The sequence below is a fragment of the Tamandua tetradactyla genome, chromosome 24 (genome assembly GCF_023851605.1).
Source record: "Tamandua tetradactyla isolate mTamTet1 chromosome 24, mTamTet1.pri, whole genome shotgun sequence".
In the NCBI taxonomy this organism is placed as follows: Eukaryota; Metazoa; Chordata; class Mammalia; order Pilosa; family Myrmecophagidae; genus Tamandua; species Tamandua tetradactyla.
This window is the reverse complement of record NC_135350.1, coordinates 44,518,446-44,543,370: the sequence shown is the minus strand read 5'-3', so window position 1 is coordinate 44,543,370 and position 24,925 is coordinate 44,518,446. Positions and strand designations below refer to the sequence as shown.

The following is a 24,925-nucleotide window of genomic DNA, read 5'->3' as shown; positions in this document are numbered from 1 at the left end:
GGGAATTTGTTGCCAGTAGGCCTGTCTTACAAGAAATGTTAAAGAAGTTCTTTAGACAGAAGGGAAATAATGTAGGTCAGAAACTTAGAACTATATAAAGAAAGGAAGAGTTTCAGAGAAAGAGTAAGTGAAGGTAAAATGAACTTTTATTTTTGTTTTCTTATTTATTGATCTAATGGGGGTAACTTTGTTCAAAGTAATAATGGCGATTATGTGTTGGGTGATGCTAGCTTATGTATAATTGAAAGAATGACAGCAGTGTTATAAGGGACTGGAAAAAGGAATCAGAAACACTACATTAAAGTTAACTGCACTATCTGTGAAGCAATATAGTGCTATTTGAAAACTGACTTAATTAGTTGTAACTATATTGCAAATTCTACGGCAACCACTAAACGCATTTTAAAAGAAGTTTAATTGATATGCAAAGAGAAGAAAGAAAATGGAATTTCATTTTAAACCAGAGAAAGCAGAAAAAGAGGCAAAGATTTAAATAATAAAGAACAAGGGCAATTAATAGAGAATAGATACAAACATTGTAGATGTTCATCCTACTGTATCAAAAAATCACTTTAAAGTTTGAATATTGAAATTTTGAATAAATCACTTTAAGTATTGAATCATCTAAATATATCAATTAAAATATTGTCAGAATAAAATAAAATAAAATAAAACAAGACCCAAATATATGTTGTCCTTAACGTGCATACACCTAACAACAACATCAAATTACATGAGGCAAAAACTGATAGAACTAACAATTGTGGGAAAGAATACAGAGAAGTAGGAACACTCATTCATTGGTGGTGGCAATGTAAAATGGTGCAGCTGCTGTGAAAGACAGTTTGGCAGTTCCTCAGAAAGCAAGTATGTAACTTCTGTGACTTAGCAATCCCACTACTAGGTATATATTGCAAAAGATCGAAAGCTGGGACTTAAACAGATATTTGTATACCAATGTTCACAGCAACATTTTTCACAATTGCCAAAAGATGGAAGCAGCCAAAATGTCCATTAACAGAAAAATGGATAAATAAAAATGTAGTACGTATGTGGAATATTATTCAGCCATAAAAATGAATACAAAAGGAATGAAGCCTGATACATGTGACAACAAGGATGAACCTTGAAGACACATGTTGAGTGAAATAAACCAGACACAAAAGGACAAAGAATGCATGATCGCACTGATTTGAAACAATTAGAATAAGCAAACTCATAGAGTTAGAATCTAGAATATAGATTACTGACAACATTAAGAAAAAAAAAGAGTGTAATTTACTGGTATTTACCATAACTTATCAACTTCTTCCTACTCTTCCCTGGATGCTATACAGTGTCCTTCCGGCCTCCCAAGTTTCGATATAGTTGTTTTAGACAGTTCTTGACTGTTTAACAGTTGTTTTGGTGGAAGGACTGAGTCCTGGAGCTACCTATTCTGATATCTTCTCAAAATCCTCTCTGAGATTAATTCTTGATATTAGCCATTGACATAAAGACATTTTAGTGAGAGTAAAGAAGCATAAAAACTCTTGTCAATACAATTTTTTATTTGGTTTATACTTTAAGTGTAGTAAAAAATTATAAGCCAGAAAAGCTAGTGGTGTGAATGCAAGGAGAAGCTAAGCTGGACCATTTAGCAATTCTTTAAAGCAGAAACATTCTTTAAACTAAGTAAAAAATTAGATTCCCCCCCCATCAATTATGAATAAACCTATTTATCATATTTCAATTGCAAAGCTGTAGAAGTACTCAAGCTGAAGATGAGTCTGCTGATTTTGGTTGCTTCATGTGAGCTCTTCACCTATAAGGGACACATAAAGAATAAGTTTGAATTTTCTCTATTTTAAACAAACTTTCTACCTTTAGAATAGTTCAGATTTACAGAAAAGTTGCAAAGATAGTGCAGAGAATTTCCATATACTGCACTCAGTTTCCCCTGTTGTTACCATCTTACATTACTATGGTAGGTTTTTCATAACAAGTGAATCGAAGTTGAAACATTATTATTAACTAAAGTTCATATTTTATTCATATTTCCTTAGTGTTTTTTTTTTCCATGGACAGGCGCCGGGAACCTTAGTGTTTTTTAATGCAACTTTATCAGGATATATTCACATACCATATAATCATCCAAATTGTATAATCAGCGGTTCACAGTATGATCATATAGCTGTGCATTTGTCTCCTTAGTGTTTTAAAAAAATGTTTTATTTTGAAATAATTTCAAACTTACAGGACATTTGCAAAAACAATGCAAAATATATACAAAAAACTCCAGCATACCCCATACTTGAATACCCAGATCCACCAAATTTTAACATTTTACCACCTTTTCTGTGTCATTCTATCTATCCATCCATTTGTCTATCTTATGTATATATGTATGTATCTTCTAAACCTTTGAGAGTAGGTTGTACATATCATGCTCCTTGAAAACTTAATACTTCCATGTACATTTCCTGAGAACAAAGATACTCTCTTCAGTATCCACCTAAAGTACAGTTACTTTGTATGATGACATCAGCCTTTTTTGGAGGCTGATGTCATCTCAAGCAATTTAGTATTGATATAAAGCTCCATTTTTCCATTTTTTTTATATGTCCCAATACTGTCCTTTTGGGCCTTTTTTCCTCCAGTATTAGTTTCAGTTCAGAATCATGAATTGTATTTGTTGATGTCTCTTCAGTCACTCTTTTGTGTTAATTGTGGAACATGCAGCATAAATTTTCCATCTTGACCACTCCCAGGTGTACCATTCGATGGTATTAATCACAATCGCAGTGTTGTAGTACTGTCACCAATATCCTTTACCAGAAGGTACCCATCACACCAAACAGAAACCCTGTACCTTTTATGCATTAAATCCTCATTGCCCCTACCCCCTGCTTTTTTAACCTGTAGTCTACTTTATATTTCAGAATTTGAATATTATGGCTACTTCGTATAAGTAGTATCATACAATATCTGTCCATTTGTGTCTGACATTTCATTCAGTGATGTCTTCAAGCTTCATCCATGTAGTAGCATATATCAGAACTTCATTTCTTTTAAGGACTGAGTAATATTCCATCCCATGTAATACCACTTTTATTTTTATCCTTTTGTTTGCTGATGGAAACTTGTATTGCTCCCACCTTTTGGCTGTTATGAATAATGCTGCTATGAACATCATGGTACAAATATATGAGTCCCTGCTTTCAATTCTTCTGGTTATATACTGTGTAGTAGTTAATTTCATGGGGCAACTTGGCTAGGTGATGGTATCTAGTTATTTGGTCAAGCAAGCACTGGCCTCCTTGTTACTGTGAGGGTATTTCATGAATATAAATCATTAGTCAGGTGATTGTATCTATGGCCGATTACATCTACAATCAACAAAGGAGGTTGCCTTTGGCAATGAGAGGAATCCCTTCATTTTAGCAGGTGGAGCCTTTATTATTATTATTATTTATTTTTTAACTTTTTTGTTGTATAGTACAATATACATACAAAGCAAAGAAATAAAAAGCAACAGTTTTCAAAGCATTCTTCAACAAGTAGTTACAGGACAGATTTGTCATGGGCTACTATACCATCCTTCCAGATTTTTCCTTCTAGCAGCTCCAGAATATAGAAGGCGAGAAGGCTTAAATATTTCTTTTATCACTACAATTGACTTTTTTCTTTCTTTTTTATGAAAAATAACATATATACAAAAAAGCAATAAATTTCAAAGCACAGCACCACAATTAATTATAGAACATATTTCAGAGTTTGACATGGGTTACAATTCCACAATTTTGGGTTTTTATTTCTAGCTGCTCTAAGATACTGGAGACTAAAAGAGATGTCAATTTAATGACAGGCGGAGCCTTTAAAGGGAGAATGCAACCCTGTTGACACTCGTTATTTTCAGTTTTTAAAATAATAACTATTCTATTATGTGAGATGGTAAATTTCCTTAATTTTACCTAATGTCATTTATCTGTTCCACAAACTCATCAAGGATACACATTATATTCAGTTGTCATGTCTCCTTAGGCTCCTCTAGACAGTTTCCTCAGACTTTCTTTGTTTTTGATGACCTTGAAAGTTTTTGAGGACCACTGGTCCAGTATTTAGTAGAATGTGCCTCAATTTGGTTTTGTCTGATGTTTTTCTTTGGGTTAAACTGGAGTTATGGGGTTGGGAGAGGAAGACCCCAGAGGTGAAGCACCATTCTCATCACTTACCAAGGGCATGTGCTGTCAATGAGATTTATTGATGATGTTAACTTTGGTCACCTGGCTGAGGTAGTTTTGTGAGGTTTCTCCACTATAACATTGCCCCTTTCGCCTGTTTCTATACTGTACTCCTTAAAAGGAAGTCACTATGCACAGCCAACACTTAGGAGTGGCACTTTTACTCATCTCCTGGAGTGAGGATTATCTATATAAATTATTTGAAGTTCTTTTGCATGGGAGATTCTATATGGGTGTTTTTCTAATCCTCCCTTTTGGAGTGGTAAGTCTACAAGGACAAGGAGACACCTTATTTATCTTTGTGCCCCATAGCTCCTAGCAGTGTCTTGCCCAGTGCTAGGTAGTTGATACATTATTTGCTAAGTAACTGAATAATTATTATATATCTCTCAAGAGTTATTCTTGCTAACCTTATAGACTCCTCATTCACTTGAGCAAAGAAGTAGGTAGTGCAAAGATTGGAAAAATTAATGTATTCTTCCCATACTTAACATGTATTCTATAGACAACTCCCAGAATCATTTGATTTCCACTTTGCTACATTCCTAATAGGTAATCCTGAGAATCTTGGAAAAATTAGTTGAAAGTGACTTGATTGAATTTCAGAGGATGAAACTGTAGACAACATTCCCAAATATTCTAAAATCTATATTCACCACTTTCAAATTTACCTTCCAAAATAGGACTTTGTAACTTATCTCACCTCACTATTGCAGATGCTTTATGCCACAATAAATTCAAATATTACATAACATGTATTTTTTATTTGTTTTACTATTTTGTAATTACTTACCAGTACCCTGTGTGAATTTGTTTGTCATAATAGGGGGGCATGTTTTCTGCTTCTTTTGTATCTCACCATATTATCTATTCTGTATTTTATAGGTGGTAAGTGCTTTATTAATAAACCAATAGTATTCTAAGAAATCTAAAAATTCACCATTCCTTTATTTACTAAAATATGGTTTCAAAGTATAAAGCTACTTTCTTTTTTAGGCAAGGATGTCCACTTTCTTTTTTTTTTTTTATTTTTTTTATTTTTTACATGGGCAGGCACCGGGAATTGAAACCAGGTCCTCTGGTATGGCAAGCAAGTATTCTTGCCTGCTGAGCCACCGTGGCCCGCCCTAAAGCTACTTTCTTTTTAAGAAGAAATCAAAGTCAATCTTTGTATTAGGATCACATTTTTGGAGAGTTAAGGAATTATTGTTACTGAACTATTATTCAAAATTATGAATAATTTACAAAGCCCTTAGTTATAGGTTCTAAAAGTCTATTCTGGGACGAATATTTGTACTGACTCACCATTAGCTTTTTTAGAAAATACCCATGGCTTTCCTTCTGTTGATATCTCTTTTGATTTGGCAAAGAGAACACTGAGGACAGCAAAGGGTCATCACATAGTCATCACAAATGGACCCCTGTTTAAAAATATGAAAGAAAAGAAATGTTAAATTTACCTATTTGGAAATTAAGACCTGGATTTTCAGAGACTTGAAGAGGAGCAGAAGGTACTGATCCTTTGGGTTCAGAGTTTGTGTAAATACAATTAGTAAGATGTTAATTGATTTTTCCATTTAACTCTTGTCTCTTTTTATGCTATGTTAAAATGTTTTTTTTTTAATAATTTATAGCATGGAAAATAAATGAAGATATTCAACCAAGCTACCAATCAAGTGTGAAAGTAAAATAAAGAGTTTTCAGGAAATAAAATGTTAAAGTTCTTCCCTCCATACACTTTTCTTTCTCAGAAGCTACTAGAGAATGTGCTCTGCCAAAACAAGGAAGTAAAGCAAAAAAGAGGAAGATATGTGATGTAAGAAGGAGGAATCAAACACAGGAGAGAGGCTGATGGAATCCCCAGGGCAATAGTGAAGGGAGATGGCAGAATGAGAGCTGAGCATCTGGAGTAGAAAACATTTAGCTCAAGGCAACAGATTCTGAGGCTCAGGGAGAGATTTCATCATGAAGGCGAAAGTGATAGAATATCTGATACGCTGATTGTGTTGGAAAGAGATTTAGAAAACTGGCAAAGAACTTGATGTGGACTTACACATAAGTAAATGGAAAATTACAAATGAAAAAGCCAACAATTACTGTTTCTAGGAAAAACAATGTTTAGCAGGAAAAGCAATCGTGGCTTACTACATGACTCACCTCTGAAGAGTAAACATGAATATTATAATGCACACATTGAACATGGATTTAACCAAAATTACATATAACTATATTGGAAAGAGAGGCGTGGGGAATCATGAACATGTATTGTGGGGAAAGGGAGAGAAGACAGAGCTAAATTCTCAGCTTCCATAGTGGGAGGTCAATAGATAAATGCCCCAAACTGAAAAGTCAAAAAGTAGCAATATAAATCTGTGATTTGGAAATATGGAAGAAAATACCTAAAGAATCAGCTCTAGGAGTGGAGGAAGAGGGGACAGAAGTTTGCATGTTACTTTGGGTGTAAAACTGCATAATTTAAGAAACTATTTGCTTACAGATCTCTGATAAAAATAATTTTTTAAAAATTCAATAAATTATAGAATACTTTCAATTTGCTATAGAACACTTTCCTCTTCCACGAATGAAATAACTAGAAATATAAAATGTGAAAATAGGAAAAACTTTAAAGCTGTTCTAGAAAACAGGGAATTATGCTATTTAATAGATTAGATATTTTGAGGAATTTGGGGGGAAATATGAAGCAAATAGTGTTACATTGATAGAGAAGGACAAAACGGAGAGCCAAGGAACCTGAAACTTAACACACTCATATGGGGAGGAGGGGCACTAGAAAAATCCTGAGTTCAAAAACCCTGAGCTCAAAAAGAAGGAAGAATAAGGAGTTTTCTTGGGGGGCTCACTGAAAGACAGACAGACCAGATGGGTCAGCCCAGAGCTGGTTATGACTTTTACCCCAGGGTGTGTAGGTAAGCAATGAGTTCTTAATTTAACAGAGGATCCTGGCCCAGGAGAGAAGGATGAGAGAAATGAGACAGTTCTTTGTTATCTCATTAGACTGGAATATTTCATAAGATTCACTACACACATATGAAAAGAAAGAATAAAAGGCGAAGACATTTTAGCATAGTGGAGAAGCTGAAATCACTCTCACCCATGGGATAGCCAAATTGTTTTATATTGTTTGGTATTCATTGAATTTTTTTTCTTCTTTTTGTTGGATATATTTTTCCTTGTTCCTTTTGTTCCCTCTAGTAGTTTTAAATGTTCCACAACCTATTTTTATCCTATTAATGACTGTTCTTAAATTTTCACCCACTATTTAAATTTATCTACCAATATCTTGACAAAATAAGTTCTTCAGAATGCTTTCATTTCTCTCTTCCTTCCAGCCTTAAAATCAATTGAAGTTTAAGCTGTTGATTTTTCAAACACCTAGGAGAATTGTTAAGAGTTGATTACAGGTGCACGGGTGGTTCAGTGGTAGACCATTTGCCTTCCATGCTGGAGACCCAGGTTTGATTCCCAGACCATGAACCTCCTCCCACCCCCCCAACCCCCCCAAAAAAAGTTGACTATGTGCTAGATCTCAAAAAAAGCTTGATAACTTTCATACAAATAATATCATGATAATTAAAGAGCCTCACAAGTCAACAAAAAAGACAAACAACACAATAAAACAATGAACAAAGAATACATACAAATAATTGACAGAAGAAGTATAAAAGGACAATAAATCTTCAGAAAGTTGCATAATCTAATATAAAATTAAATTAAAACAACCATTTTTGCCTCTCCAATTGGCAAAATGAAAAAAAAATGATATTATCCATCATTGGATGCTTATGTAGTGCTAATGGATTATAAACTGATATCTTTTTGGAGGGCACTTTTGCAGTATCTGTCAAAAATTTGAATGTACATACCCTGTGATCTATCAATCTACTATCTAAGAAACAATCCTACAGAAATACCAGTGAACAAACATAATCTTATGTGTACAAGTATATAAACTGCAACATTATTTAACTTTTAATCAATGCTATGCAGCATATATTAAATTGAAAAAAAAAACCAAAACAAGTTGCAGTATAGTATGAGCTCATTTTAAACATAATATCCAAACAAAACAAAAGAAATAGCTCACCAAACCCAAAGCCCTATATAGATCTATAGTTAATATCTATCTATCTATTTTTTAATATCTGTATTTAATCTATATTTATATGCCTTAATGATATAGGAAAAAACCTGTAAGTACACATACCAAATCATTAATGGTGTTTATCATTGGGTAAACTATAACCTATTATAGCTTCACTTTTTACTTTATATAATTCTGTATGTTTTATTTTTTCATAAAATTATGTATAATACATATTTTTTGTAATTAAAAAACAATAAAGGTTATAAATGAAAAAAATTCAATGGAATAAAATAGGTTCTTTCTAAAAAGTTCTGTATATTGATTTGATAGGATTATATACCCTAGAAAAGCCAAGTTTTAATGCTAATTCCATTTTGTAAAGGCAGCCATTTCTTCTAACCCTTATTCAGTACTGTATGTTGGAAATTTTAATTAATTTCCATGGATATGCTCCAAGGCATATCTATGGAGATGTGACTCACTCAAGTGTAGGTATTAAACTGGATTAAATGTTGCCACCCATTCCAGGTGGGTCTTGATTGCTTTGCTGGAATCCTGTAAAAGAGGAAACATTTTGGAGAAAGCTGGAGATTCAGAGAGAGCAGAGAAGAATGACAGAGCCACAAGAAAGCCACAGCAGAGAATAGCAAGAGAGAAAGCCAGGAGAATCTGAGAGAGCAGAAAATGCTGAAGCACCACAAAGCAGAGAGTCTAACAGCCAGCGACTTTTGGAGATGAAGAAGGAAAATGCATCCGGGGAGCTGGAGAGGAAGCTAGCAGATGACGCCATGTTCGCCATGTGCCCTTCCAGCCGAGAGAGAAACCCTGACTGTGTTCACTATATGCCTTTCCACTTGAGAGGGAAACCCTGAACTTCATCGGCCTTCTTGAGTCAAGGTATCTTTCACTGGATGCCTCAGACTGGACATTTCTATAGACTTGCTTTAATTGGGACACTTCCACAGCCTAAAAACTGTTAACTTGCAACTTATTAAATTCCCCCTTTTAAAAGCCTTCTGTTTCTGGCATATTGCATTCCAGTAGCTAGCAAACTAGAACAACCCCTTTGTTTCCCTGCTATGTGAGGTGAAACTTATGGTATAATAGATGGTGCATACATGGAAAGCTATGACTGAATATTGACTTTTATCAATTATAACAAATGCACCACACAAACACAAAGTGTTAATAATAGGGTGGTATATGGGAAACCTGTATTTTGTGCTTGATTTTTCTGTAAACTTATAACTTCTCTAATTAAAACAACAACAATACCTCATGGCCCTCACCTGCAAAATGGAATGGATTTACTCACTCTACAGGGATAGTATGGGAATTAGGTGAGGTACTGTATGTATTGAACCTAGGGCCTAGTATGTTCTGAATAATCCTCTTCCATTGTATGATACACACCACATATATGAGAGTTGTTTATTTTCTAGGATTTCCAACAGAAACCTAGGAGGAGGTCATATAACCAGAGGATCTCTTGCTATATCTAAATACAAGGAATCTCCTACCAATCAAATTCAGATGATGGACACCATCAAATGGCCTCCATGTTTATAACAATTATTTCAGTGTGGTTTCATATTTTGAATGATACAGTGTTACAAGTGACTCACAGGGATGCCATATCGGGTCCGGTAGAGGGTCCTCATTGCGACAGTTGCTCCACACAGACAGCATTCGTTCAGGTCAGATGCAATTTGACATGCAAGGCACATGAAACAAAATGTGCCACAGAGACCTGAACATATGAAACCAGGGTATAGGTTATTCCACTCTATCATCATAGGTGAAAGTTAGTTCGCTTCAATGAATGGAAGTTCAAATCATGGGCCTTTTGCCACATACTTTGCTGCCAGGTTCCTCTTCAAAGTTTAATTTAGCTTTTCCTTCTTCCCATCCAATTATTTTAGGAATGACCTCTTTCCTAAAAGTGCATCTTTCTTTTTACAGTACTGCCTTTAACCATTTATTCAATGATTTATTGAAACCTAGCCATGTTCCAGATCTTATCCTAGGTAGTGAGAATGCTCCTGGTGGAAGTCTAGTATGCGAGACAGATTAAATGAAAAATTATCCAACAGAAATCTGCTCAAGATACCAAGGGGTCCCCTAAAGAAATGCACCCTTAAGGGGTTTCAGTAGGAAATGCTGCTTGAGCTAAATCTCTGGAATGGGATGGGGATGAAGCAGGAGGCCGAGGCAGGTAGGGACAAGATGACAAAGAACTGAGAGTGTTCAGTTTGTCACGAAAGTAACTGAGAAACCACTGAAATATTTTAAGAGGTGAGAAATGTTTTTAAGATACATTTAAGGCAACCTGCCATGAAGCAATCAAGCTTGTACTAGGACTTAGACAGTTACTTAATTGAGCAATAATACTAGGGGTAGGAGGATTAAAATGTTCATCTTTAGAAGGTTCATATAATTATTGCTCTGATTTTTTCTTCGAATTTCACTCAAAATGCAAACCAAAAACGCAGAATTTAATCTTAGTTACTAATAGATGTAATCACAGATATGACTATCTACAGTGTTTGTGTGTGTTTTAGAAATTATAGTAAAACATACATTTCATAAAAATAATTTTAACGATTTTTAAGTTCAATGAAATTAAGTGCATTGATGTGTTGTAACTTTCATCTTATAACTATATTGCAGATATTGAATTAGTGTCCTGAGAAGTGTAAGCCATCACATCAGGTCATCTAGTAAGGGATAAGAACAAATAAACCCGGCACTCCCCCTCTGTTTTTTAATGTAATTATCAGCTTGACTCATTTTAATTAAAATTTCATCAGTAAGTTAATGGTTAATGTGTCTTCTTTCTTCATTTAATAATACTATATAGACTTGAGACAGGCAAATAAACTTCAGAGCAATTTTTTTTTTTTTTGCACGAGCAGGAATCGGGAATTGACAATTTTTTTTTGTAGGCAAAATTGTCAGTTTCTAGGTTGGTGTTGAGAAATAAGCACCTTAATCCTCCCTGTTACCCCCCCCCCCCATTTCATCTTCAAATTTCATTTCTTCCAACTTCACTTAGATCTCTAAGTGAGAGAGCTTTTAGAGCTCATAAAAAGAAAGCAAAGCAATCAGAGTTATTTTTCCTAATGACAAGAAAGAATTCTTTAGAATTCTTAAGAATTCACCTTTAGAATTCTTTATTCTCAGGTGTATAAAAAAAGACCCAAATATAAACTCAAATATTTTTCTCTGAACTCATGCCAAGCCATTGGTGAAAACTATCCCCTGTGTTCCAGGCACACTGTGACTATAATGAATTTAATTTTACACGTAACAAGAGCAGTCTTTTGTTTGTTTGTTTCTTTTTTTTAATTCAAGTTAAACTTCAAATGTTTAATTTAACTTAAGCTCTAGTTATAAGCATTAGGTTTGTTCATTGTTAGAATTAATCAGCTCTTTCACTGTTATGGTAACTCCAGAGAGTATCAAGGTGAGGACGTGGGGGTGGAGATTTGGCCGTGGATATTTTACAATGTCAATTACAGGGGCACTTTTCTCATGCACTTACAGACTCCAAAGTCGCTGAAGCAATCACACGCGCTGGTCTGCCAGTTGGAGGTTTGGGGCACCACGCTACCCCCAGGCTGAGTCACGATGACCACGTGTGATTGAGCTTGCATTTTCCAAGCAGGGTCCCTAAAGGCTGTGGTCTGAAAAGGAAAAAGTTGGTCTAAGAGACCAGGATCCACTTTTCATACTTATTCATTTAGCACCAAACTCGCAGCATTTCTCTGGGTAGGCTGTTTGGAGACAAGACGCTTCCCTGGCAGTTGAGGCAATTTAGATCAAACTACTTGTTGATCTTTAAAAGTGCATAATTTCTATCTGCACCCCTCAGAGGACAGCGGCCCCTAGGGTGAAGAAATTCACCCAACTGTTAAGATAAACAGGTGCTTTTCCAGTGAAAGTAGGCTGGGATAGGGTTGTTCACATCCTATTTTTAAACATGTACCAGGAGGTGTCCACACAAGGTAGGAAAGCTAATGACCACGTGATGACAGAGGTTGGAAGTAGGGAATTAGGGAAAACAGGCTCCTCTAAAACTGTATCACCCTAGGCTCTTGTTGTGCACATACATCCTTCCCCCTTTTGCTCTTTGTTAAACTCCCTTCTGTTTTGGATTTCAGGATTAAAATCCTCAGTCACCCTCAAGCAAACTGGTTCTGGCTTGACAGTGTCACAGAGAAGTTAGAATTTAAGGGATAATTATAACTACTGAATCATTATATAGATATTCTTTTTTTTCTTTCTGGTATATTAGAGTAGACAGAGGGAAATACCTGAAATCTCTGAACTGTAATCCAGCTGCTTGATCTCTGATAATGATTAGAATAGCCTTTATCTTGTGCCCCTGTGATTGTAAAAACCTTGTGCCTAACCTTCACTTGTACCCATTTATCCAGTTATTCAATTTTAGAGTTTTATGATCACTAAAGAATGCCCCTAATGTTTATTAATGAAGTGTCTTGGGTCAGCCCAGAACTAACCTACCCCAAGTCCAACGTTTTCTTGATAACCAAAGTAGAATCTAACCAAAATAAGTTCAACTGGCATGCACTGTAGCTTAGACTTTAACCTATAAATCACCTATACCTCATTATAATTTGAAAAATCACGTCCATCATCATATTAAGCCATCAATTTCTTACATATGTTCTGTGGTTAAACATATAATTATCAATCTGTGTGTGCTCAATAATTAGATCACCTCTAATTATAGCATCTGGAGTCGCTGTGCTCATTACTCTAAAAACTGCCCATCTTTTGGTAGTATAAAACTATCAGAATTACTGCAGTTTGAGGAGACAGATTTTTGGGCCGAAAGGCTATCTGATCTCTTGCTTTGCACCTAGCAATACATTTTTTCTCTCTTGAAACCCCGGTGTCTCAGGAATTGGTCACTGAACACATCGGGCAGAGAACTCACCACCTTTGTCAGGTACCCTTACCATGTGGTAGGGTCAAGCTTAGACAATCTGTCCCCAGAAAGTTTATGAAGTACACTTTGTTAGGGAAATCCTAATCTCCTTCACAATGGGCAGTGAGGAGTCATGGAAATAGATTAGATTTGGCGTGAGAAAATCCATGCTCAAATCCTGGTTTTCTAAACCGTGTGATCTTGACCTAGTCATTTACCAGCTGAGTCATTTGACTAGTCATTTCAATTTCCATTTACTATCTGTAAAACTGTACTATCCAGCTCACAGACTCATTGAGAGTACAGAACGAGAAAAAAAAATCTTTGAAAAGGCTTAATGATCAACAAAGACTTAAACAAGTATAAGGTTGGCTATACTGTGCAAAAAAAGCAAAGAAATTTCTTTTGATAATTTCTGTAAACATTTATTGACAATAATAACAGCTAATATTAAGGTTCTATGAAACATTAGATACTATAAAAAGATACACGTTTGTCCACTTTATCGTCACAACAACCCTGCAAAGTAGGAATTTTCTTTATTGAGTTGATAAGGAAATAGAGTTTCAGATAGTTGAAACTGCAAAATTCAAATCTTTCTCTGGCTCATTCCACACTCCCTATTCTTCTCTTTGCCTCTTAGTCTTAAAGCCCATGCCATCGTAACACTCATAACTGTAGCGCTTAATTGGTGCCTCATACGACATTGTCATTGGTTTGCTATGATCTCCTTGAGAACAGGATCCACTTTTCATACTTATTCATTTAGCACCAAATTTGATGTTAGGCAAATAGTAGGCATTTTTAATTGCCTTGCTGAACCAAGGATTTAATGTACTTGGTTCCTTTACAATGTGCTAGGCTCTAGGACGTAAGAAATGTCCATTTGAGAATTCAGCATTTTTTTAAAACTGCAAAAGACAAACACTAAAATTGAAAATACAGTACCCCCCAATTACTTCAGTGATATTATTATACTATTTGTTCTCTTATAATCTTTTCTCCTTGGAGAGAGCTGTTTCAAAACCTGAGCAAAGTGCCTCAGTTGTTTCATATTATTTTACACACTTTCTGTTTCTTAAATTAGCTGGTTTCTTTTGTCATGGCTTAGTAACACCTAGCTAGATTGGTGGTTCCCTCAAGGAAGCAGGGGGAGAATATTTGAAACTAAAAACAGTTTTAAAAACAAAACAGCGTTTTAGATATTTCTTCACAAATCTGAAAGTGTATCTTGCAGGAATAGCTCAAACGTGTCTAAATCTGCCCAAGTTTCATCACAGCTAATTGTAAATCAACAAGGTCTACTCTTTATAGATGGTCCCCTGAGTCCTAGCACAGAGCCTCATGCAAAGAGATGCTCATTTATCTTGGATGAGAAAAAACATTGTAATTTTTTTTCTTAGAATAAAAAAGAAAGAGGCTTAAAGTGTTCTTTTGACTGTTTGTATCTGTATGTCAACATCATCACAATCAGGAAACAGCTCTAGGTTTTTCCTTTCCTACTAGTGTGTGTAATCTGTGAACACCAGGCATTTAAAAAAAATTTAATAAAATGAATTCATTTTAAAAGACTAAAAAATTTGACATTGTTTTTTAAAAACCTTGCCCACGAGAGAGTTTAAAAGGCCCTTTTTCTCATTATGAAAATGAGAAAAAGACTTGAACAAACAACTCACAAAACAAGAAATGAAAATGACAATCATATAAAAAAGATATTAAAACTCACTCAAAATTACAGAAATACAAATCAAATACTTGTCAGACTGGCAAAGATTAAAAAGTATTTTTTAATTCTGTTGGTAAAGCTGTGGAGATTTGAGTGCTCTCATATATTTTGCTGGTGAGAATGTCAACTGGGGCAACCCTTCTGAAAGGGAATTTCATATTGTTACGACATGCTACTCCCAACAATGCACTACTAAAATTCATCCTGTAGCCATACCTCTAACAAAACAAAAATACAAATGCATTAGGTTGTTCATAGAAGCATTGTGTATATTTTCAAAATACTGTGAACAACCTAAAGATTTTATGTGGTAATGTGATTGAATGAACTATGGGCCATGATACAAAAGAGTGTTAATGTGGCTATAAAAAAGGAAGATGTACTACTCATTGGCAGGAAAAAAAAAAAAAAGGAGAAGGATGTCTATAATTTTATATATATTATATATAATATAACTGTTCAGTGAAAAAATTATACATATGTATATACTGTTCAGTGAAAAAAGCAAGATACAAAAAGGCATGCTACTTTTCATGTAAGAAATAAGGAGATATAAGAAAGCATGCATGTATCTGCTTATTTATGGAGTAACAAATACAGGAAGAAGAAACTGAAAACAAATTGCTATGTTCAAGAAATGTAGAGTGGAAGGAATGAAGTAATGAAATAGAATGGAAATAGGAATGGGAGGTGACACTTCTCTGAGTGCACATTTTTGTATAGCTCTTACTCTTAGAACCCTGGTCGTATTTAACATACCCAATCAACACACAAATAATGAAAATCAACCAAGCTGTGGAAGGAACCCAAGATACAATGTAAAGAGATGAACCTAACTGAATTGCAATCAGCTACTGAAGGGGTAAGGAAGAAAAAGGTAACAAGTAACTTTGGAAAAAAGTATTTTGACTATAAAACGTAAATCTAGAGTGAGAGAACTGTAAACAAATATTGTACTCTAGGAAGTAAATTTGCTTTTCACAGGGATGTCAACTGGCAATTATAAAACTATATATACGCTAGGATTAAACAAATAATTATATCATGAATATCTCTCACTGTTTGAGAAAGGAAAGAAGGGAGGCTAGAATGAACTCTCTGCTGTTGGTTTGGAATCTAAGGCATGAACTCATGTTATTTATATACACACACACAGATGGGTAATAGATATAGCTGATATAGACATGTATGTACACATACATCTATTTCCTAGCACTGTCCACTGCAAAAGCCTACAAGCAACAATAACCCAGTAGCAACAGGCAAAGCTTACATCCAAATCTTGGTTTCCAAATACCATTTTCTAATAAAAAGAAACAGGATTCATTGGAGAAATGGCTGATTCCAGGGCTGGGACTAGGAAAGTAAAAGATGAGCCTGGGATACCTTGTAGTACTAGAAAGTAAGAATGGGCTGGAAAAAAACAGATAGAGACAGATTTAAAGGTCATAGGTGCCAATCCGAGGTGCTCCCAATGACCAAATCTGGGACTATTTGAATAAATAAATAAATAATGCTAGTGGTGGATTATAACCTGAAATAACTACCTGTAAGTCCATTCGGACATAAATAAATGAATTTTTTTAAATGAGGGAGAGGGGTTAGCTCTTTCTTATAGTAGTACTCCAACTAATCAACATAGAAGGAATGATAGAAGTAGAAGGTCACCATTGGCAAATACTACATTAACAAACTGTTGTGTGCAGGACTTGTGGACAGATGCTAAAATAGGTAGATTTTAAATGAATTAATTAATGATGAGAAATAAAATATTCATGGAGTCTCAGAGTATCTCCCCAAGTGAAACTAATTATAAAGGGGGGAAATAGCAATTTTATAGTGGAGAAATCTGGCAGATACTATCTTAACCAGGTGATCAGTTAATATCATCAGTAGTGAGACATCGACATCATGTACCTCTTTATTATCATGCTGGGAGGGACACAATACCAATTCTGTATTATTCTTGCCAAAAATGCATAAGTGGAATCATGAGAAAGCACTGAAAAAATATAAGCTGAGGGATATTTTGCAAAATAGCTGGCCAGTGCTCTTTAAAAGTGTCAAGATCTGAAAGACAAGGAAAGACTGAGGAAAATATTTCAGGATGGAGGAGACAAAGGAGACATGACTACCAAATACCACGTGGGATCCTGAAACATAAAAAGTGCTTCCCATGCTCTCCAGCCAGAGACTAGCAAGAATACGCCTTTAGTCAAACTCATTGGGTCTATTCCTTGTAGTAGTGAGAATGTACATGATGAAGAACTATGGGGTATCTTAATAAGAGTGTGCTAGAAAAGATTTCTTAAAGAATTTAGGCTTTGGCTGGGAGATTTGGAGGAGAATCCATGGAAATGGAGGTGCCATCAGAAGGTAGAGACAATACTGTGTTTGGGTATCTTAATAAATCTTAGCTACAAGCAGTTTAGAATGAGGCCAAAGCTGTAATAGGTAAAGAAGCAGCAGTCACACATATCAGCTAGGGAAGGGAGATGTCTGGTGTTTTGTGGCTTGGATAACACTTAGGGTTTATCTATGATCGGACATGACTGTGGAGTGCTCTTGGCCTTGTCTTGATCCATCGTGATCACAGAGCAGCCTTGTGGATGTTGATGCTCCATGAAATTGTTTGCACACAACAGGACACCAAGACCTAATGTGAGTGCCAGGCCCGTTCCCAGCAACACTGAGCACTGGTTGCGAGCCCAAGACAGCTCCTGGACATTAGGGGCTCCTTTTCTCTTTCTCAGAGAAAAGCAGAGTATGGACAGATAAGTTAAAAAAAAAAAAAAAAGGACAAAAATTAAATAAATAATGGGGGGATAAAGGGTAAAAAATTGGGTAGATTGAAATACTGGTGGTCAATGAGAGGGAGGGGTAAGGTGTATGGGATGCATGAATTTTTCCTTTTTTCTTTTTCTGGAGTGATGCAAATGTTCTAAAAATGATCATGGTGATGAATACACAACTGTGCGATATTAGTGAGACAACTGGTGAAATTCAAGTAAGATCTGTTGATTAATTAACAGTATTGTATCAATATTAATTCCCTGTTTTCAATATCATGCTATTGTTATGTAATATATTATGATTTGGGGAGGCTGGTTGAAAGGTATTTGGGAACTGCACGTGCTACTTTATTTTTTTAAAGCTTCGTTGAGATATACTTTATATATAGTTCAGTAGTTTTTAGTACATTCAGAGAGATCACCATAATCTAATTTTGTTTTTTGTTTTCTGCTTTATTACTTACTATCTTTTTAAAAAAATATTTTTATGGAGAAATCTTTGCACACATACAGCCCAATCATATTATCACTCACTGGCTCACAGTATCATCACATAGTTGTGTCATCACCATGATCATTTTTAGAACATTTGCATCGTTCTAGAAAAAGAAAAAACTCATACATCCCATACCTCTTACCCCTTCCTCTCATTGACCACCAGTATTTTAATCTACCCAGTTTTTTACTCTTTATACCCCCTATTATTGATTTAATTTTTATCTTTTTTAAAAAACTTATCTGCCCATACTCTGAATAAAAGGAGCATCAGACACAAGGTTTTAACAATCACAGTCATATTGTAAAAGCTATATCATACTGCAATCATCTTCAAGAATCAAGGCTACTGGAACACAGTTCAACAGTTTCGGGGACTTCCCTCCTGCCACTCCAATACACCATAAACTAATAAGGGATATCTATATAATGCCCAAGAATAACCTCCAGGATATCCTCTTGACTCTGTTTAAAAACCTCTCAGCCACTGAAACTCTACTTTGCCTTATTTCTCTCTTCCCCTTTTGGTCAAGAAGGCTTTCTGAATCCCATGATGCTGGGTCCCTGCTCATACCTGGGAGTCAAGTCTCAGGTTGCAGGGAGATTTATACCCATGGGAGCAATGTCCCATGTAGGGAGGAAGGCAGTGAGTTCATCTGCTAAGTTGGCTTAGAGAGATGGGCCACATCTGAGCAACAAAGTCTGGGGGTGACTTTTAGGCCTAATTTTAAGTAGGTTTGCCTATTCTTTGCAAGGATAAGTTTCATAGGGGCAAACCCCAAGATCAAGGGCTTGGACTATTGATTTGGTTGTCCCCACTGCTTGTGAGAATATCCAGGACCACAGTCTGATTTTAGGATATTTTACCACCACCAGAAGAAACCCATACCCATTAGCAGTCACTACCCATTTCCCTTCAACACCCACATCCTCACACAACCACTAATCTCCTTTCTGTCTCTATGATATACCTGTCCTGGACATTTCATATAAGTGGAATCATGCAATATGTGGTCTTTTGTGACTGACTTCTTTCACTTAGCATAATATTTTCAAGCTTCATTCATATCGTAGCATGCACTGTAACAGTACCTCATTCTTTTTATTGCCAAATAACATGTGGCATGAATATAATAATATGGTATGGATATATCACATTTTGCTTATCCATTCAACAATTGATGGACATTAAGTCATTTCTACTTTCCTGGCTGTTATGAAAAAATACTCCTATTAACATTTAACTACAGACTTTTATGTATGTTTTTATTTCTCTTGGGTTTTTACCTAGGAGTGGAATTGCTGGGTCATATGGTACTCTATGTTGAGCATTTTAGTTAATTGCCAGACTTTTCCAAAGTGACTGCATTTTGTTTTAGGGATCTAATTTTTCCCACATCATCACCAGCAATTGCTAACATTTGTTATTGTCTGTCTTTCTGTGTGTTAGTTTATGTGACATTTTCCTATTAAGTCTAAAAGTATTTCAAAATAAAAGTAACAAAACAAACGGAACCAAAACATAAAAAACGGACTACGGAGGAGGGGAGCCCCATAGGATTTAGTGACAAGTGCAAAACCATTTGCTTCCGAAACTTCAAAAACACATTTCCAAGTCCAAGTAACATATGATATAATGTAGCAATTTTAAGATTTTTGTACTATGGGGACATTTCCCCTATAGTTCTTAAGAATCATTCTGAATACTTTATTGTATAAAATGTAATGAACTGCATAATAATACCCGGTGTTTATTTTAACTTTAATAGCTTTGCCCTTTACTACACGTTAAAGTGGTTTACGGTTGTCATTTTGTGTGGTTTTAAAAAATGTACTACATCGACCTTTTACCGCGCTTCTACAACAAAAAGAGGTTAACCATTTGTGGTTCCCACAGAAAACAATGTGAAAGAAGGTTCTAGCAGGTGAACACAACTAGGGGAATGGACTCATCTGATCATTCTGGGGGGTGCATCACTTTGCGGGTGGATATGTGGAGAAGGAAGGAGTCTGTCTGTCTGGAAGGGTAGTGTTCTGGACGACGCAAGGAAGGGAACGGGTATCCGGCTTTGTTTTGTCTCGCGACCTTTTCAGGGAGGAAGGTCAGGGAGGCGGGTGAAGAGCCCGGCACTGTGTGGACTCAAGGGCAGGTCCGTTTTCAAGGCTGAGCCCTGCGATCAAAACCTCTTTGCTCATCAACAGCCTCCGGCTTTAGTTTGAGGCCAGAGCCCCTCACTTCCCGCTTTGAATTGGCGCGGGGAGAGCCGCGAGCCTCCGGCGATGCAAGAGCGCGGGAGGTACGGTGAGCTCATCTACACTGACCGCTCTGGACTCAGGATGGTGATCGAAAACCCACATCCTGCCCCCGATGTTGTTGTTTACTTAACTGTCTCCTCTGCTGAAATTAGACCTTAGTTGCCTCTGAATTCACCAGGGCAGCCAGGGGACCTCCAATCAGTGCTCACACGGCCAGAGAACCGGCAGCTCCAGGTGGCTGCCGGGCGCAGGACCGCTGCGGGCAGAGGCGGTGCGGTCCCAGGCCCCGGGAGGCTCGCGGGGCTCAGGACCCAGGGCTGCTGCTGTCTCCTGTGCCCCGCGGGACCCGCCGGCCGCAGGCGGCGGACAGGACACGCCCGCGGGGACTGGCGCTGGGCCCGGGGTCTGGGCTCCGCGCCCGCCAGGACACCTGGCCCCTTTCGGTGTGAGCGCCGTGGCCCAGTCTTACCAGGCATTTAGACATTTTAAGAAGTGCTCATTGGATGGTGTGGGCAGAGCAGCGCTCTGATCCTAAAGCATGAGAGAGAATTGTATCGGCTTTGTTCACTGATGTGTCTCGAAAGCTTAGTACCGGCACTGGTGCCGAGTCCGGCTCTCGAAGCCGAGTTGGAAGAGGGGCGTCGAGGTTAACTTAAGAAATCAGCACTCAGGAGACAAGTATGGTTCCATCACTCAGGGCTCCCTGCTTCTTGGGAGTGAGCTCTTTATTAGTTCTTTCTTAGTAGTTCCCCATCTTAGTAGTAGTAGTCTTATGTTTTCTTGTCTCCCTTTTGTATCCTCAGAGCTTCCCTTATCTAGCGGGTCACCACCCCCAGGTCACACCCGCTTCCTCTCTACCCCCTTGACAGGGGGCAATCTTCTCGGAAACTTCTGCAGGCAATATTCCAGGAAGTTTTACTCCCTCCGGCCCGAGGGTAAACCACAACTGCAAATCAACTGGAACATTTGTTAGCTGTTTGCTCAACAGAGCTTGTAAAAGAGCTTACAAAAAGGCTTGTAAAAGAATTTACAAAAGAACTTGCCCAAGATTAATGCCTGCAACTTCTCACTGACAGGGGAAATAGGGGAATTACTTTATTCCCAGGCACAGATGTCCCTCTGGCCAGGAGGCAACAACTGGTTCACAGTAAGTGCTCCCTAACCGCCCCAACCCACACCCCAGTAAGTGCTCCCTAACCGCCCCAACCCACAGTCCACATTTTATTCTTCCCACTTGCAGAGGTAATGCTGGATGCGGGGGATCGCATCGAAAACTGCCCAACGTGCCCAACGCCGGGAAACCACTCAAGCAGCGGCGGTTCCCCAGATAACATTTTTATCCGACTGACGTAATAGGATCCAGTTCTTTCCTACTTCCCAGTACTTCTCAATTTGGCTCAAGACCTCCCCAGTACTCAAATGAGAGGAACTATATTTTGGAATGATGGCTTCCCATATTTGGGGTCCAGGAGAAAGAGGCATTACAGGAAATGCCAAAACACAGATACAAATTTTCTAATCATCTTAAATTTAATTTGACTTAATAAATTAAATTGGTAATATATTAAGCAAATTTAATAATGAAATGCCAGAAAGAAAAAATATGCGAGCATGTACAAGAGACCATTGGGTGGTAATCTCACGCAGAGGGCTATTTTTAAACACTTATTTTAAAATTTTCAGCTTTGTCTGAAAAAAAATGTTTTCACAAGTAGCATTTATTTCTCTTACAACCCAAAGGAGAAATTTCCATTTTAGAAATAAAAAGCAAATCCAGTGACTAAAAGAAATATTTAAAAGGATTATGATGATTATCCTATAATTGTGTTTTTTCTTCTTTAGCCCCTAGCCATTGCCTAGGCCACAGTAGGCATTCAATAAATACCAGTTAAATGAATGAATACCCTTTCCACGATCTCTTTCAGAGGGAAAACATGCATTTAAATAATTTAATTTTCAAGAAGTCTATGTTGTGACTTTTAATATCACAACAACAATCTGAAGATTTCAGAACAAAAACTTGCCTGTAATCTAATTTTTGCTTTCCTTCACCAAATTCTCCTCATTCAAAATATATATTTATGTATTTAAATTGGCTCCTTTTAGCCCTGATAGCAGTTGAGACCTGAGCATTCTGCGAATGCTTTTGAACCCTACCAACAGTAACCTGAATATTCTGTGGCGAGCAGCTGCCTCCAAAATATCCATGCGCTGACTGCCAGCTAATTTGTAGGAAACTTAACCTCCTTTTCGGAGTTGCCTAAATGGCTTTCAGCCCGGTGATTGCCATAAAAAAACGAATCATCTAACCGTGACGAAAGTATAAGTTTCTGTTTCTTTCATTGCTTTCAACTTTCTCTTTTGAATATGGGAAATTGTGGGGACCCAGGTGTTTCTTCGTGTTTTAGCACGGCAGAAAAGGGACTGCGGAGCCCTGGAAAGTTTCTCAGGCTATTAGGAGTTTCTGGGTAGTTAAAAAACCTTCTATCTACTACTGCAGGGGAGACAACTGCTCTGCCCAGCCCAGCCGGGTCCAGCAGAGTGGTCCTAGCCAGAACTAGTGCCCAGGGCTTTGATTTAATTTAAACGGCCTGGTAAATTCCCACATGAGATTTCTTAGTCTATGAAAAGCGTCCTTAATAGTTATGAGACAGAGGAGAAAGCAAATATACTCACTATTATGCAGCTCTGTGGTTTAAATATCACGTCAAAATTCTAGGAATCCTTTCATTACAGCAAAGCAAATGAAAACGTCCCAATCAGCTCCAATTCTCTTTGCTTCAGCCATTAAATATCTGAGAGTCTATAACCTGTCTTCCTTGCCTATGAGCACCCCACTATTTTATGAACACCTTTATTCAGGTATTAAAAGTTGTAATTTAGATTTTCCTCCTCTTTTACTGTTTATTGATGTCAAATTTCACTTTTTGCTTATGTTAGCACATTTCCAATTCATGATTTCTCATCTTATAAACTGACAAGTGTGAGATGAGGTGACTTTTTTCTTTATACGTACAAATGAAGCACCTGAATTTAATTTTTAAGGCATCTAGTCTGTTTTCCTTACTTTCATATTGAAAATTCAAGGATTCTCACAATTCATTAGGAAGATATATAAAATCCCATCTTTTACAAAATATTTTAAATGTATAAAATAAAGTAAAATGTTTCAAGGCACAAATAAATTAGACCAGCTACTTAAATATGCAATGAATTGAAATAAAGACTAAAATTAATGATGAAGTTAGCAAATTCAATAAGTAGTAAGTGTTTCCCATTGAAAGCAGTATTTGATGAAGGTTCAAGGCTGAGATCTTACAGTGCTATCAAAGGTATGGCATTTGGTTGTCTTAGTATCTAACCCAGTACTGGACACATAATAATTTTTTTAATTTAACTAAATTACTAAATTTATTTTTAAAGCAATTAAGAACACATTGTTCTTTCATCTGAACCTCAAAATATGGCATGTTAGATAAAAGAAAATAAAATACTTTAGAAGAAAACATTTTTTTCAGTTCAGGATAAATTTTTCAAAGAGAATATATTTTCAAAATACTCACAGTTAAGAAATGGATTTCAATGAGTAAGTGTCTTGTGGTCTGGGAGAGAATTGCATCAGAAGTGAAAGTTATAGAAAAGAAGAGAGAGGTACAAGTGTTTCCACTGCAGGGTTCAGAAAAAAAAATCAAAGGTTTTTATTGGCCAGTGTAACACGAGCAGCAGTGGTTTTCAAGATATGTTTAGTTATCTCAAAAAAAAAAAAAAAAAAAAAAAAAAAAAAAGAAAGAAAGAAAGAAAAGATTTCCTGCCCAAAAAGAAAGCCTTCCTGCCAAAAGTATTTTTTTCCCATATTGTGTAAGGTACACCATGTATCTTTTTAGGGGGGAAAACATTTCCTTCATTATGTAGTTTGGTTTTACGTACCTGACAAAGCTTACCAATTTCAAAGAAAATTACTTTCCCCCTTTTATATGATAAGTAAATACTGTTTAGTGTACCTTTATTGCCATCTTTTTATTGAAGAGCTTGTGATAGTATTTTGTGGGAGAGCAAGCTTTCAAGAATTTCACATCTGATCAGACATTCATCTTTTTCTTTCTCTTTTCTTTGACTTTGTTGTGTTCCCACCCCTAACATTTGTTAAATGCTTATAGATGTTAGGCACTGCTTCAAATGCTTTGTATATATTAACTTATTGAATTCTCCCCACAAACTTTGTGAAAGGCAAAGTGACCAGGAAGAAGGCTGGACGAGGAGCTCAGGCAAAGGTTTTATTTCAGGGAGAAACAGAGAAAAGCGGCTGCACTGAGGTGGCAAAGGATAGAGTTTTTATGGATTGAGGTTGTGGGGGTTGAAAGGTTTAAGAGGCGA

The 24,925-nt window shown here is 36.6% G+C and overlaps 1 protein-coding gene across 1 annotated transcript; it reads right to left on the bottom strand.

The window, feature by feature from the left end:
* Nucleotides 1-1,532: 1,532 nt before the first annotated feature.
* On the bottom strand, nucleotides 1,533-24,247 carry PLAC8 (placenta associated 8). The gene is made up of 5 exons (XM_077142977.1): nucleotides 24,115-24,247; nucleotides 11,873-12,014; nucleotides 9,954-10,078; nucleotides 5,529-5,644; nucleotides 1,533-1,804 (listed from the first exon to the last, which is right to left on the bottom strand). Exons 2-4 carry the CDS (start codon nucleotides 11,982-11,984, stop codon nucleotides 5,540-5,542), a joined length of 342 nt encoding a protein of 113 aa, XP_076999092.1. The 5' UTR covers nucleotides 11,985-12,014; nucleotides 24,115-24,247; the 3' UTR covers nucleotides 1,533-1,804; nucleotides 5,529-5,539.
* Nucleotides 24,248-24,925: the final 678 nt, after the last annotated feature.

Coding starts and splice junctions, on each gene's coding strand:
- PLAC8 (XM_077142977.1), bottom strand. CDS start 11,984: ATGCAAGCTCAATCACACGTGGTCATCGTGACTCAGCCTGGGGGTAGC. Junction 10,079..11,872: donor CTTCAGCGACTTTGGAGTCT/GTAAGTGCATGA, acceptor TCATATGTTCAG/GTCTCTGTGGCACATTTTGT. Junction 5,645..9,953: donor GGACCCGATATGGCATCCCT/GTGAGTCACTTG, acceptor ATTTTTAAACAG/GGGTCCATTTGTGATGACTA.